The following is a 15639-nucleotide window of genomic DNA, read 5'->3' as shown; positions in this document are numbered from 1 at the left end:
TGAAATCCTGAACTTCAAAAGTGTTCAACAGGAAAAACAAAAAACTGAAATTTAAAAAAATTATCACCTTCTTGTGCACACATGCTCCATGATGCGCTTTTCAACAAGCACAAGGCTTTGTTCAGAGTATACAAGAATTTCGTTGCACTTGTATCACCTCATGTGCACCTTCTTTAAATATGGGCTCAGGTCCAGTTCGGCAATTGAAGGAGATGGAGGTGTTGCCGATGAAGTGCTGGCCACAGCTGGTGGCATTTGTGTGGCCAGGGCTCTAGTGGATGCCTTCGCAAACTGCGCAGGGTGCACTTGCCTCACATGTCTCATCATCGTGTGAATTGAAAATGAATATTTTTTCAAAGGGTTTCCCCTAGAAAGGACAGTGTCACAAATGGTGCACGTGACTTTAGGTGCATTCACCTTCTTTAGTCCTTCAGGATATCGAAAAAATTGCCAAATAGAAGATTCCTTCACTCGCCGTTGAGGAAGTCGATACTGTTCATCAGAATCAGATGTGGATGATTCCTGTCTGGCTGCCATTTCAGTTATTTCTCAGAGAAGCTGGAGAGGGTCCTTCTTCCACGAGATTGAAACAGATAAAGAGGGAAACGGGTGGGGTTTTTGAAGATTCTAGAACTGAAACTACTATGAACCAATGAAAAGTGTTGTTTTTGAGTCACATGACTTGACGTGCGCGCTCGGGTGCCCGCACGTGGTGCGCGCACCCGGTCGCGCACGTCACTTTAAAATGGCGGTCTGCCCGATTTTCATAAAAGTTTCAAAACGTAAAAAGGAGGCAAGGTAGAGACAACCTGACCCCCTAGACCTTCTCGATTCGATTTGATTACCTTTATTCGATTTCAGTAAAAAAAATCATAAAAGCAACAACAATACATAGAAATACACCAAAACATTAATACATTTCATTTCATAAAAGAATTAGATGATTTTAAAGATAAATTAAATCAATAAAATGAATCGGCTAATCAGTATACAAAATGCAGCGTGAACAAGTTAAAAAAACAGGAGAAAGTTGGCCATGCAATACAAGACCACTTCTTGCCGTCTGGAAATTACTCTATGTTGTCTGACATTATGACAGGACATATAATGTTCTGGGGTAAAAGTCACTTAGAGACCAAACTGATATAGGACCATCCCCTATTTGTGGCTGCCAGGATTGCAGGTATGGTACGACATATTTATTTCTAAACTTTACGAGTACCAAGTCGCCCACAGTGTTTTTTACGAGAGGTCCTAACCAGCCCACCCTTCGGACACTTAATATGGTCCCGTCTAAATTGGAGGGAAGAGGTCTATTTTTGGTGAGCCAGTACACTACCTTATTCCTTAGGTCCTGCTGTCTCTCGAGTTTTCCCTTAGGGAGTTCAGGTATTCCTGAGAGGACACACACAATAGGAGCTGCCTCAGGTGGCAAATGTAGGTGGTTAGTTTTGTGAGGTAAAGTATCATGACTAGACACTATTCTTTTATAAGATGACTTGTCTTTATTCTGCCCAGCCCTACGGTAAGAAGATTGTGATGGCATAGCGGCTTTTGGGGTATTTACAGCTTTCATGTGTGGGGCAACTGGTTGTATACTGGAGAGCTTGCTTTGTGTGGTGGAAATTGGCGTATCTCTAGGGGCTGGATGCTGTGATAGTACGGGTCCTCCCATAGATTTAGTAACTATTGACTTAACTTTTATAGCTTCCTCGAATCCCCTAAGCCTGACCTCTAGGCTAGTCATTTTATCAATCAACGGAGTTATGATTGACTTCATCATGGTTTCGAGCTCCAACAATAGGGAGGCCTGTGTTGGTGTTTTCGGGGTCGCAGTGCTGAGAGTATTGCGTAAAGGTGGATTACGATGTAATTTTTGTAATTTGGCCTGACTGCCCGTGTGTATAGCCTCATCTCTCTTCCTTTTAGCAGAGAGCACCTGATTGGGGATTACCGGTAGGAAGTTTACTGTTGGTTGCATTATGTGGGGCGTTACCTGTGGAGTGTAAGTTAATTGGGAAGAGCAGCTAGACCCATGTTTAGGTGTAGATATTGGGGAAATTGGAGCTTTTTCAGGAACCAAAGGGACATAAGAGGATTTGCACAATTGATTAAGTTCATCCAGTAATGATATTGCCGGGCCTATATTAGCAGTCTGAGGCGGAGAACGCAGAGCGAAAGAACTGTCTAGAACTGGGGATCGTTCTATTCTATCTAAATCACTTGCAATGGGCAGTATAACACGCTTAAAATACGAAACCATTGTTCCCCTATGCAGGTCAGCCTGGGAGGAGAGATTTCTAAGGTCCGCTTTGCAAGACATAGCGGAGGAGCTATCACCAATAAGGAAGTTTTGTACTAAGACAATATCGGGAACCTTGGAAGGGGCCTATTAGAAGGACCGGAGATAGTCAATGGGTAACAGTACCTTTGATCAGTGTTCCTGGAATACTGGCATAAGAACTAAGGGGGGTGACCCGACCCGGCCTCCTCTGGCCTTTGATGGCCCCGCCCTTGTCCCGAGCTTCGCCCCGGCGCTCCCGCGCAGCGAGCAACTGGCGTGGTAATATTGGAGTTCAAAGGTGACAGAGGGCGGGGCTAACAGGGGGCGCAGACCAGCTGGCAAAGGTCAGGCATGGACTCCTGGGGAAGCGAGTCCCTGCAGCGCTACACTCCTGTGCTGGTGAAAGATCCTCTCGGCCCACGCACACTCCAACACCCAGTTGGCAGTTTCTCCAGGCGGCGTCTCTGACCGCGCAGCGGCACCCGCGAAGCGGGTGCGGCCAGTCGTTGTGGTGAAAAGAGGGTAGGTAACAGCGTCCCACGAGGGGCTCCCTGGCTGTGCACAAAGGCTCCCACTTGCACCAGGGAAGAAAGTCAGTTTTTGAAGGTGTGTGCCGTCCGGGGGGCGGGGCTAACAGGGGGCGCAGACCAGCTGGCAAAGGTCAGGCAGGGACTCCTGGGGAAGCGAGTCCCTGCAGCGCTACACTCCTGTGCTGGTGAAAGATCCTCTCGGCCCACGCACACTCCAACACCCAGGGCAGTTTCTCCAGGCGGCGTCTCTGACCGCGCAGCGGCACCCGCGAAGCGGGTGCGGGGAGTCGTTGTGGTGAAAAGAGGGTAGGTATCAGCGTCCCACGAGGGGCTCCCTGGCTGTGCACAAAGGCTCCCCTCAAGGGGTCCCAGAAGAATCTCGATGGACCCAAAAAATTTTTTTTTTTGTTGAAAAATAGCGGTGTGCACGCACCCGGTCGCGCACCCCGTCTCAAAATGGCGTTTAACTCGATTTACATAAAAGTTTCAAAACGTGAGAAGGAGGCTTGGTAAACACTCCCTGCCCCCCAGGTATTCTCAGGGGGTCCATTAAGGACCCCCAAGGCCCAAAAAATCCTTTATTGTTTTACTAAAAAGTTGCGGGGTGCGCGCACCCGGTCGCGCACGTCGGAATAAAATGGCCTTTTACCCGATTTACATAAAAGTTTCAAAACGTGAAAAGGAGGAAAGATAGACAGTCCCTAACCCCCTAGAGTTTCTCAGGGGGTCCCAAAACAACTCCGACGGGCAAAAAAAACTTTTTTTTAAAAACAAATGTTGCGTTGTGCGCGCACCCGGTCGCGCACCTCACAATTGAATAAAAAAAAAAAAGTCAAGTCATGTGACTCAAAAACAACATTTTTCATTGGTTCATAGTAGTTTCAGATCTAGAATCTTCAAAACCCCACCCATTTCCCTCACTATTTGCTTTATTCTCCTGGAAGAAGGACCCCTTTTGGAGCTGGAAGCAGAAAAAAGAACAGGATGGCAGAAAGACAAGAAACATCATCTTCTTCATCTGACTCCCACATGGAATATCGCCAGCCAGCTAAGAAAGGGAAATCTTCTTTTATTTGGAAGTTTTTTACTTTTCCTGAGCATCAAAAAAAGGTAAATGCCCCTAAAGTAATGTGTACCCTTTGTGGTACTGTTCTTTCAAGGGGAAACCCTCTTAAAAAATACTCTTTTTCTATCCATACCATGGTAAGACATGTAAAAAATGTGCACCCCGTGCAATATGCCCAAGCAGCCACAAGAGCTCTGGCCCAGCAGATTCCACCAGCTGTGGCCAGCACATCTACAGCTCCACCTCCATCGCCAGCAACAGCAGAAATGGACGTTAGGCCATATTTGGCACATGTGCATATGCGGTGCAACAAATGTTTTGATATTATTGTTTATGGAGAACAGAGCCTGAATCTAATTGAACGCATGATTCAGAATCATAAATGCTCTGAAAGGAGATAATTTTTTTTCTATTTTTCATTTATTTTGTTCCGGTTTAACAGTTTCCTTGTTGCAGTTCCTGAATTTTCTTAAAAAAAAAAAAATTGTCAAAACAAAAAAATAGGAACACATTCAATTCTCTAAAAAGAGTTATATTCTTAAACACTGTGTCGTTCATTTTTTTTAATGAAAGCGTAGTGCATAAATGAGTGATTGAAATGACTAATGGAAGGAAGGGACTGAGGGAAAGAGTGAGAAAAGGGGAGTATGGTGAGTGACAAAATAGGAGTTGAAGAGTAACTGAAAGAAGGGGACTAAGGGTAGGGGAGTGAGTTAAAGGGACTGAAAAACTAAAGGAAGGGCAATAAAGAAAGGAGAAAAAAAACTACTTTCAGTGTTTTGATGTTGTATTTAAATTCATAATAAAAAAAAAGAATTTTACACATATTTTATTTAGGGGTTAGCATTTAAAAAACCTTGCAAATTCACTAAAACAACCATAGGTTTTACACACGTTATAGCTAGGAATTAGCATTTAAAAAAACCTTGCAAATTCACTGAAAAAACCATAGGTTTTACACACGTTATAGTTAGGAATTAGCATTTAAAAAACCTAGCAAATTCATTGAAAAAACCATAGGTTTTATATCAGTTTTAGTTAGGTGGACAATTTACTCATACAAAACCATTGAAATTCCCACGTTATAGTTAGTTGTACTCACTATAACTGGCGCACCCGCAAAGCACTGCTAATGACGTCACATATTACATCACTCATGACATAGTCAGTGACATAACTATGACATCACTGATGACATCTCAAATGACATCACTGATGACATCATCCTTGTGAAAAAATGGCAGACTCTCTCTCAGTGTAATATAAGTTTTGATACACACATTGAAAAATAGAATCAAATAATTACAGAACAATGGAGAAACTAATTCCACTTACAACAATCTATTCAGAAATTGCAAAATCTACATACACATTCGCTCATTCACCAACATATCTATATTGTTACTCATACACATACTCAATCATCATAAATACTCATTCATCTATACATTTTGTTACAAAACAAAACTCATCCTTAGAGTTACTCACATACATACTCACACAAGCAAATAAATTATAAAACAACCATACACTTGCTTATACAGCTATACATACACCACTACTCTTACTTCTACAGAAACGTACACATACTTTGTTACTAAAACTATCTCTTATAGGAACAAAAAAGTATTTATACAGAAACTCTTACAATTTCTCACTCTCACACATACTTACCTATATGCATCAATTCTTACTTATAGTAATTTAAAACATATGTAGTTACTCATAAAGAAATAATTCTGACAGTCATCCACTCACTAACACACCTATACACACACTCATCCATCCATACAGTCGTGCACACATGCTGTCTTCAAAACATATGCAAACAGTAAGGCATAATTCATTCATATATGCACAAAGTAATACCTCCCACCAAACTTAACAGACACTCATACTAATACTCAAAAAACTAACTAATAACCCATATAGACAATCATGTAGCTACTCACCAACCTAAGCATCCATCTATAGATAAAGGGAGACAGTGATACAGATATTTACAATTTTAAACAATAATTGGTAATACATATATTTAGTAACATACACTTAATAAATTAGTTATACAATCAATTAAAAAACCCCATCCATTTAAACTCTAATTTAATCGTTTGTTTTTCCATCGATGTTTAGGTACACATATATAAAATATATTTTTTTTTTATCAGAAAGATACACATTCACTGGATGATGTCATCAGTGATGTCATTTGAGATGTCATCAGTAATGTCATGAGTGATGTCACTGACTATGTCATGAGTGATGTAATATGTGACGTCATTAGAAGTGCTTTGCGGGAGCGCCAGTTATAGTGAGTACAACTAACTATAACGTGGGAATTTCAATGGTTTTGTATGAGTGAACTGTCCAGCTAACTATAACTGATATAAAACCTATGGTTTTTTCAATGAATTTGCTAGGTTTTTAAAATGCTAATTCCTAACTATAACGTGTGTAAAACCTATGTTTTTTTCAGTGAATATATATATATATATATCCACATTCTCACTTTTTACCCATTTAGAAGAGCCATCATGCAGGTAGGTAAATGAATCTTCGTTTTATTTTGCAAGGAAACAGCTCAGTGGAAGAAAACAAAGTCCAAATTCATTGATAAGCCGGACGCGTTTCATGCTGCATTAGCATTTCCTCAGAGGCTTCAGATTCAAACACTGTATGAGGCACCGGCATCTTTTGTAATCCTTAACACCTGCCTCAGTGGGCGTTGGCTCTCCCAGAGCCTGCTGGCATTAGTAGTGCAGTAAATCTTGCTCCAGTGAGCTGCCATTTCACAATGTACCAATTCGAAAAATATTAAAACCACAGTAGGTCTGGAAAATGTCACACTCCATCTGGGCTGCAAATGACACCTTGCAACACGACCTTCCTGCCCTTCACACTGCTTGTCAAGTAACTACAGCTCGGTCCACTTATATGTTGCAGGGCTCTTCCACGACCGGGAACAGCCGTCAAAAATCCACCTTATCACTTTTTACCCATTTAGAAGAGCCATCATGCAGGTAGGTAAAGGAATATTCGATGATGGCTCTTCTAAATGGGTAAAAAGTGAGAATATATATATATACATATATATATATATATATGATTTTTTTTTCTGAAACTGCTGTGTTACTTTTTAGGCACTGGCACAGTACTCTGAAAACTTTTATTTTTAAATATTTGAAGTATTACAAATACTTTTCCATGCCTTTACAGACTTACCAAAACTGCTACATTCCTTCCAACAAACTTATAATACAGTAGTACACTACATTTCCACTTAAAACCCAGAACCCACACTAAGGGGCCGATTCTGATGTGGTTGAAAACGTCTCTGACCGCATCGGTATTACCCGTTCGGATTCATTTCCGATGGACACATTTTGATGGGGTCGGTCAGAAAGGAATTTAAACCGGATTTCCGAATGGCCTCCGATGGGCTCAGAGAACCCGGCTGGGAAATCCTCCATCAATCCCTCGGACGGCTCTTTCCATCCAAGAGATTCTGTTGGAAGATTCCCACAGCCTTTCTGTTCCTACCTATCCAACACAGAAAGGCTGTGTGTGGGAATCCTACTTTGGTGGCCCCAGCAGGGCCCCCATTGGTGCAAGGCCTCCGAATGGCTTCCGTGCCCCCCTGTTGATCTCTGCACACGGTGGAAGGCACCTTGAGGTGCCTGCCATGCGGTGCAGGGATGAACTGCACTTTTTCTCTTTCCAATGAGAGCATGCATTCTGTTCGGAATGCATGCTTCCATTGTAAAGAATGGGATTGCAACCCACCAGGGTTCAGTCGCATCGTACTTGCTGGGCTGTAACCGATGACAGGACGTCGTTCGATTCCAGTTCCCAATCGATGTCGGACGGACTCCGGTCATCGGAATCAGGCCCTTAGTGTGGTCTAAAAAATATGGCTGTCTTTTAATTTTGTACGGGTTTTCATCACCTAATCATATCCTGTTTTGTCATTGAGGTACCGCGTTATACCGTGAAATTACCTCTGTATACCACTGCACAAAATGTAACTAAGCTTTTGTGCTTTATAACTTTAACAGTACTGAACCAATTTAAATCTACTAACAAAAAGGGACCTTTCCACCTCAAAATCTATATTCCTGGCAAATTTCATCTACATACATTTAGCCATTTTTCTGCTAAGTCTGTTTAAACTACACTCTACACCATACCACTCTATGACACGTCACATCACTCCACTCTACGACACACCGCAACACTCTACAAAAGCCCGCTCTGTTCTTTGCCATTCCATGCCGCTCCACTCAACTCTACATCACTCCACTCCACTCTACTCCACTCTACGTCACTCCAGCCCACCCCACTCCACTCTACTATATACCACTGGATTGTACGCAGGTCTACTCTAAGCCACTCCACTCTAATTCACTCTATGCCACTTCACAGTACTCTATGCCACTCCACTGTACGCTATTCCACTCCATGACCCTTCACTGTATGCTATTTCACTCTATGCCACTCCACTGAACGTCACCCTACTCTACGCTGTTCCACTGTATGCCACTCCACTCTATGCCCCTCCAATCTATGCTATTCCACTCAACTGTATGCCACTCTACGTAACTCCAATCGGTGCCACTCCACTATATGTTACTCCTTTTTATGCCACTCCACTCGACACTATTCCACTCTATGCCACTTCACTCTACAGCACTCTGCTGTATGCCACTCTACTCCAAGCCACTCTACTGTATCCCACTTCACTCTACCTCACTTAACTCTACACCACCATAGTCTACTCCACTCTATGCCACTCTACTCTACGCCACTCCAAGCCTCTTTTGAACAAAAGAAAAACTGATGGATTTAGTTTGTTATATTAAAAGATTTTAAACAACATACAAATTCAATGACAAAACCCAAAGGTTTCACTTTAGTTATAGTAAGGAAAACTTTAGTTATTCTTTCTATACAAACCAAACTTAAACTGCAAAAACATTAGAAATTCTGAAGTTATAATCATACCTTACATTTTTAATTTGTGCACCACTTTCAAATTACTATATCTTTCTTTATTCTTTCTACACTAAACATTAGAACATCTACAGATATAGTTATACCTTAAATGTACGCATCTCCTTCAAATTACTATAACTTTATTCTTCATAGTCTATTCATTCTTTTTATACAAACCAAACTTAAACTGCACAAATATTAGAAATTCTAAAGTTATAGTTATAGCTACAATTTATACTTTACGCACCACCTTCAAATTACTGTAACTCACGCACATCCGTACGCAGTGTTGTCAACTTGCTAGCCACACTACATTAACTATAACCCATCACTCTACTATGCAGTGTTCTCATACATGATTTCATTAGACATGTATTGAGTCTTGTTATGAACACTATCATTTAACATCCTATAAGTAAACAATATAAAAGGGTATAATCAATGCATGGAGGAGTCTCGAGTTATAGTTGATGTAGTGTGGCGAGCATTTATTTTTAAAACTCATTGATAAACATCTTTTACATTGCCAGATAATGTTCCCCATGGCTATACTGACCATTACATTTGGGGGATGCCTTCTTACTTACCATGTTTTACGCTTCACCTTTGGAGTGTAAAGTAATGCAATCCGGCCAACATTGTGAAACTTATGGGCAATGTTGAGACAACATCAGTAGAGGAAATTGCATTAAACGGCTACCAAGATTAAAGTAGTGAAAAAATCTGTTTGGTGTTAAAGAAAAAGTGTATTGTACCCTTTTAAAAAATCATGAATACTACTGGTAAATTGTGAAAATGAAAATACATTTTAAAACCTTTTATTTACAGCTGAAACAAAAGGTGCTCAGTTCCCAGCAGCGGGCAATGGTCTGTTCAAGGATGGCAGAAGAAGCTACTCAGGCACGGGCAGAGGCTGAGAGAAGGCAAAATGAGTCTGAAATCCAGGCAAAATTATGCAGAGAGCAGGAGGGTGAGGCTTTGCTGCAGAACGGCTCTTTGAAGGAAGAGATAAAACAGTTAAAAAAGCAGGTATTTGATGTTTTGCAATAGAAAATCTAATGCACATAAGATTGTTGCTTCATAATGTAATAAATAAATAAGAATAGGAGAGTCCTAGTCAATGGAGGTGATAAAGCCGCTCAGAAAATCAGTCACTTGCTCTGAAAACTGTTAAATGGTTCCAACTTTGACACAATAGAACTATGTCCTTCAAATACGGAGGTTTATGCATCTTATTTAGTGCACTTGTTTGAACCTGTACCCTACAGATCAGGAATTAACTATTTCATTTATTATATGTGGAGCTCGCTCTGGAAGACTGGTGCTTTGAAAAATATATATTTAATCTTAATGTAAACAAAAGACACTCTCTCTCTCTCTCTATATATATATATATATATATATATATATATATATATATATATATATATATATATATATATATATATATATATATAGCAGCCTGTCCCGACGTTGTCCGGGTATGAAATAGAATGTGTGTAATGTGTGTATTCAGATACGGTCGTTCGCGTGTTCCCCCGCTTGAGGCTCAGCTGCAGCCCTGGTTGATGTTAGCAGGCGCATATCCCCCCACTTGAGGCCCAGCTGCAGCCCTGGTTCATGTTAGCAGGCGCATGTAATTAGTGTAGTGATCCACCACCTGAGCCCGGCTACAGCCCTGGCCGATGTTAGCAGGCGCGTGTAATTTGGTTTAATGTGATAGTTCAGTAACAGCACGCATGAGAGGCTGCAGTAATTGTCCCCGCAGACACGCTCAGTCGCGTGTGCCCCCGCTTGAGGTCCAGCGGCGACTGTCTAACAATTAGAATTGTGTGAGTCTTGAATGATTGTTTCCCGCTGTTCTTATTTTTTTATGACCCACACCGACGCTCTTCGGCCCTGACTGCTTTTTAGACGCACCAGGCCAAGCCAAACACTGCGTTCGGCCCTTTCAGACGCACCCAAGCCAAGGCACACACTGCATTCAGCACCACCAGTATGGGTGAGACAATGGGCAGTCCCCCAAGGGAGTCTTGCGAATGGTTACTTACCAAGCTTCGAGGTGAACGCCTTTTTGTCGCCCCCAGCACACGGCCACAGCAGACGATCTGATTAATGTACGACCCAGACGGCATGAAGTGAGGAACGTAGCACACGCCCCCAGCGTTTGTCACGCCCCCAGCATGCCCCTTGATGCGGCGTAATTGCGTAATTGGCGCTTCACATGGCATGAAGGTCGGACACACGCCCACAGCGCAGACACACGCCCACAGCGTTTGTCACGGCTCTAGCGTTTCACGCCCCCAGTGTGCCCCTTGATGCGGCGCAATTAGGACTCACATGGCATGAAGGGCGGAACGTACCACACGCCCCCAGCGTTTGTCACGCCCCCAGCACACGCCCACAGCAGAACGCAGACACGCCCACAAGGGACTACTTTGCTGGCACGGTTCTTTTACCTTTCAAATGTATATGGTGGCCGTCTGCATAGCCTATGTCCTTCTGCTGCAACTGCCCTTTCCAACGCTGTATTGGGTGTTGTGATTGGTGCTGTGGTTACTGAGATTACCCGCCTCAAAGGTTTGGGCTCTCTCTTTATAATATTAGTATGGATGGATCTATATATATATATATTGATACCCCTCGGTTCCTTTTCGCCAGAATTTGCAGCGCTCTCTCGCCGTTTCGTAAATCCCCGCGGCAGAACCACACCGCATATAAATCCACAACCAGTTCCCCCAGCTGGGAGAAAAACAGGAAGAACTCGCGTTTGTCTTCACTTATGTGCTTTTTTATTTAATCCTCACAGCATGGAGTTTCTCAAGCAGGCAGGCACAAATCTACGCGTTTCGGGATAGCATATCCCTTGTTCACGATCAATTTGGCTCCAGGCTCTCAGTCTCAATATAGTGAGTCACATTATTACATCATTTCCTATTTGATGTTATTTTGGCCCTCCGCCTTCTGGATGATGTAGTTTTTTGCAATATGTTTGTACAATTTTTTATCCGTCTGCATAGCCTATGTCCTTCTGCTGCAACTGCCCTTTCCAACGCTGTATTGGGTGTTGTGATTGGTGCTGTGGTTACTGAGATTACACGCCTCAAAGGTTTGGGCTCTCTCTTTATAATATTAGTATGGATATATATATTACCTACTGCCGGACGCCAGTAGGTAGTTATAATTAGGACCTATTATCCATAGGAAAAGCATTTTTTGATTTGCCAATATCTTTGGCGCCGTTTGACGAATCTTCGTGAAATTTGCAAAACTAATGACCAGCTCAGGTCAGCTCCTGTCTTGAAAGTTTCGGTGTGATTCGTCAAGCGGGGGCTGAGAAAAAAGGGGGTCCCAAAGCGTTTGCCCATGCTAATTTCCTTAGGAATTTTGGAACAGGCTACAGCCCGAACTGCTGAACGGAATTACACCAAATTTGGCAAAAAGGTAGCCCTTGGTTCAGATAGCAATGTTTTTATAAATGGTGTAAATCCTTTCAGTAGTTCCTGAGAAATCCCAAAAATAAAAATATCGATATCTGAGCACCGAGGAGGGTTCGCAAACCCTCCCAAGCACGAGCATCACTCTGATTGGCTGCCAACACTCCAAACCAGGAAGTGTTGGCAGCCATCTTGTTAACTCGGTAACCGAGTCACAAGAAAACAGTAAAACAAAGATAAAAAACAAGAAAAGGGGGCAGGGTTGAAACACCCTGACCCCCTAGTCCTGCTCAGGGGGCCCCACAAGGACCCCCAGAGCCCAAAAAAGCATTTAAAAAAAAAGAATCGGCTGAATTTGCACTGGGTCCGCAAATCCGGCTGAAAAACCAAAAAAATAACAAAGCGCGAGAGCTCCCCCGCTTCGTTATCTATAAGCCCCTGGGTGGGCCAGGTCCCGAGGGCATAAGTGGACTTCAACCCCCGAGCAGCAGTGTACCAGGAGGCACATTTGCAGAGTGGTGTTAAAAAAGGGGCATGGCCTCAGACCACTCTCAGCAATCCAGCTGTGTGGGGATTACTGGAGGTAACTGGTGGGCTAGTTAGCCCCCAGGGACTCTCATGAGGAAAGGGGACTTCATCCCCAAACCAAGAGCTTGCCAGGAGGCTCGTTTGCAGAGTGGTGGAGAAAAGGGATGTGGCCTGTGTCCACCTCTCAGCAATCTCACTGTGTGGGGCTTACTGGAGGTAAGAGGTTGGCTAGTTGGCCCTTAAGGACCTCCAGCAGTGAAGGGGATTTCAATCCCCATCCAAGAGCACACCAAGGAGCACGTTTGCAGAGTGGTGGGGAAAGGGGGCGTGGCCTGCTACGAGAACTTAGAAATCCTGCAGTGTGGGACTTACTGGAGGTAATAGGAGGAGTAGTTGGCCCCCAAGGATGCCCTTGGGGGCAAACTACCCCTCTTGTTACCTCCAGTAAGTCCCACACAGTGGGACTGCTAAGACGTCTTCGGAGGCCATGCCCCCCTTTCTCCACCACTCTGCAAACGCACCTCCTGGCAGACTACGGGTTGGGGGATGAAGTCCAATTTACTCCTGAGGGACTTTGGGGGGCAAGAAGACCTCCTGGTACCTCCTGTAAGTCCTACACAGCGGAATTCCTGAGCACTGGTCGGAGGCCCAGCATCCTTTCTCCACTGCAAATACGACTACTAGTTAAAGAAGTGTTTGCAATGTAATAGGCTTCGCATTTGCGAGAGTTAGAGCTTTTGACATTGTAAATGTAAACGTTTTTGAATAATGTTTTTTGGAGTGGAGTGGATGTACGTGGTGTGTAGTGGAATTATGTGGTAAATTGTGCAGTGAAATTATGTGGATGGAAAATGTGTGGTATTTATTTTATAGGAATTATGTAGAGTGGGATTATGTGTTATGGAGAGTAATTATGTGGTATGGTAGTCTCTGTTGTGGAGTGGTCACCTCAGGTTTAGTCTTCCTCGTTTCCATAGAAGCTCAACTATGAACTCAGTGAGGCAAAAAAAAGAAGGAATCACTCAGGAGCTCTTGTGGACCTAATCAGAGGTATGAGCAGGGCCACTGGAATTTTGCGACTGTTTGGCTACACCGACTTTCGCACAATTATAAATTTTCCGCATTAGCCACATAATTCATCATCTGCTCCCTAATCTGGAGATTTGAACAAGAAAAACATTGTTTCTAGCTCAAACGGCTCAAATGTTCCCAAAATGCAGCGTCATGTGTTACAGCGTGGTGGAAGGCCCTTTGCAAAGATGGAATGGTCATGTGTTACTTTGCAAAATGTGGGTATCTGAAAGAAACAGGTTAGTGATAGATTCCTTACCTTAGAATTACCCCCAGGCGTCAGGCTTGATCTGGAAAGTTTTCATCAGCAGTACCCCTGCTCGTCAGAAGGTGGTGTGGTGCGGCTCCATATCCGTCGTTGGCGTCGTGGTTGCCGAGATGACATTGCGGCAGCTACTTAGACACTGCCCTCCTGCACTGACGTCAGTTCTTTTTTTTCCCGTGCCAGCAAGCGCAGATCTCGAGAGAGCGGTACCTCCAGTCACGTTTTGACTGAGTTTTTCGAGGCATTTTTTAATCGATCAAATCCATCGACGTTCTAGGTCCCGGTCCCGTGGGAGGTCGAGGGACCCGTCGCGAAGCCATCACCATCGATCGTCAGGATCGAAGTCTTCGCACTCGGGGTCAGGTAAGATGAAATACAAGAAGTCGAAGAAGCGCCATTGTTCTACGGCTTCCCGTCGTGCGACGTGGCTGAGGGTGAGGGTGGTGCCACCACCGCGGCTCCGGCAGAGCCTACACAGTCTCCGTTGGCCTACCCCCTTCCCAGTCTGTTGGCGACTCCTGCCCAGTTGCAGCATTTTCTGTCAGCCAAGGCCCACCTCTTTGGGTCGTCGGGCCCCTCCGGTGTACCTTAGGGCCCCCGCTCTGCTTTGTTGGCTGCTCCAGCCCCGGTATCGCTGTTGGCTCCGGTGCCGGCGTGGCAGGGTCCCCAAGGATCCAGAGCAGACTGGTAGTAGTGTTCTCTAATAGGCAAAAACCGCACATCAAAACAAGGATGCAGCAGGGTGCTAAGAAAACCAATGCCACTTACTACCAAAGAGTGTTATTAGCCAGTTGAGAACAAACATCCAAAAAAGGTTAGTGAAGCACATCCTAATTTCAATTGTACCAGATCTTGACAATCACAAGAATGTAAAATCAAGTTGATCTATGTTACATATATATGTACACAATATTAATAATGACATAAACTGATCCAGAATTGCACCAGGACAAGATGACCAGGTCATGATGCTTAAATGTATAATTTTCTTTATTTTTTGTTCTTTTGAAACTTATATCCAGTCGTGAGATGCAGCCAACACGTGTTTTGTCTTTACTCAGTTAGTACTTAGACTTTCTCAAGGCTATGATACGATTCTTTAAAGAGTCACAAGTCATGTCGTAGTTGCGACATCAAGAAAATTCTATTGGGAGCAAATCCAAGCAACAGAAAATCTGTATCCGGAGCAATCTATTTCAGAAATAGACATAAAGAAGGGATAAGAGCTCCTCTAGTGGATGGAACTTCATATAATGTGTTGGTCCCCTCAGAAATTGGTGTATTTAGGCTCCAGAGTGATCCTCTCAGTAAATATGGAGGTAAGCAAAAAGATGGTGATTGTATGGCCCCCAATAAAGTTAGAACATCATCTAACGTGACAAAAGCAGCTGATATTGTAACATCCACGCATGAAGGACTGACCCTATTACGTCGTGTTCTTCAGTGAAACGCCTGATAACGCGGCT

General features: G+C 43.4%; 1 protein-coding gene across 1 annotated transcript in view; it reads left to right on the top strand.

Annotated features, from left to right (window-relative positions):
* Window positions 1-15639, top strand: part of LOC144824736 (uncharacterized) — a 283602-nt gene that overhangs the window by 63821 nt on the left and 204142 nt on the right. Inside the window, exon 3 of the mRNA XM_078683749.1 lies at window positions 9701-9901. Coding sequence (XP_078539875.1) covers window positions 9701-9901 — 201 coding nt within the window. The remainder of the gene's footprint in view (window positions 1-9700; window positions 9902-15639) is intronic.

Source organism: Lissotriton helveticus, chromosome 3_1 (genome assembly GCF_964261635.1).
Source record: "Lissotriton helveticus chromosome 3_1, aLisHel1.1, whole genome shotgun sequence".
Classification (NCBI taxonomy): domain Eukaryota; kingdom Metazoa; phylum Chordata; class Amphibia; order Caudata; family Salamandridae; genus Lissotriton; species Lissotriton helveticus.
Note: the sequence above shows the minus strand (reverse complement) of the source record. Positions and strands in the feature narration are given on the sequence as shown.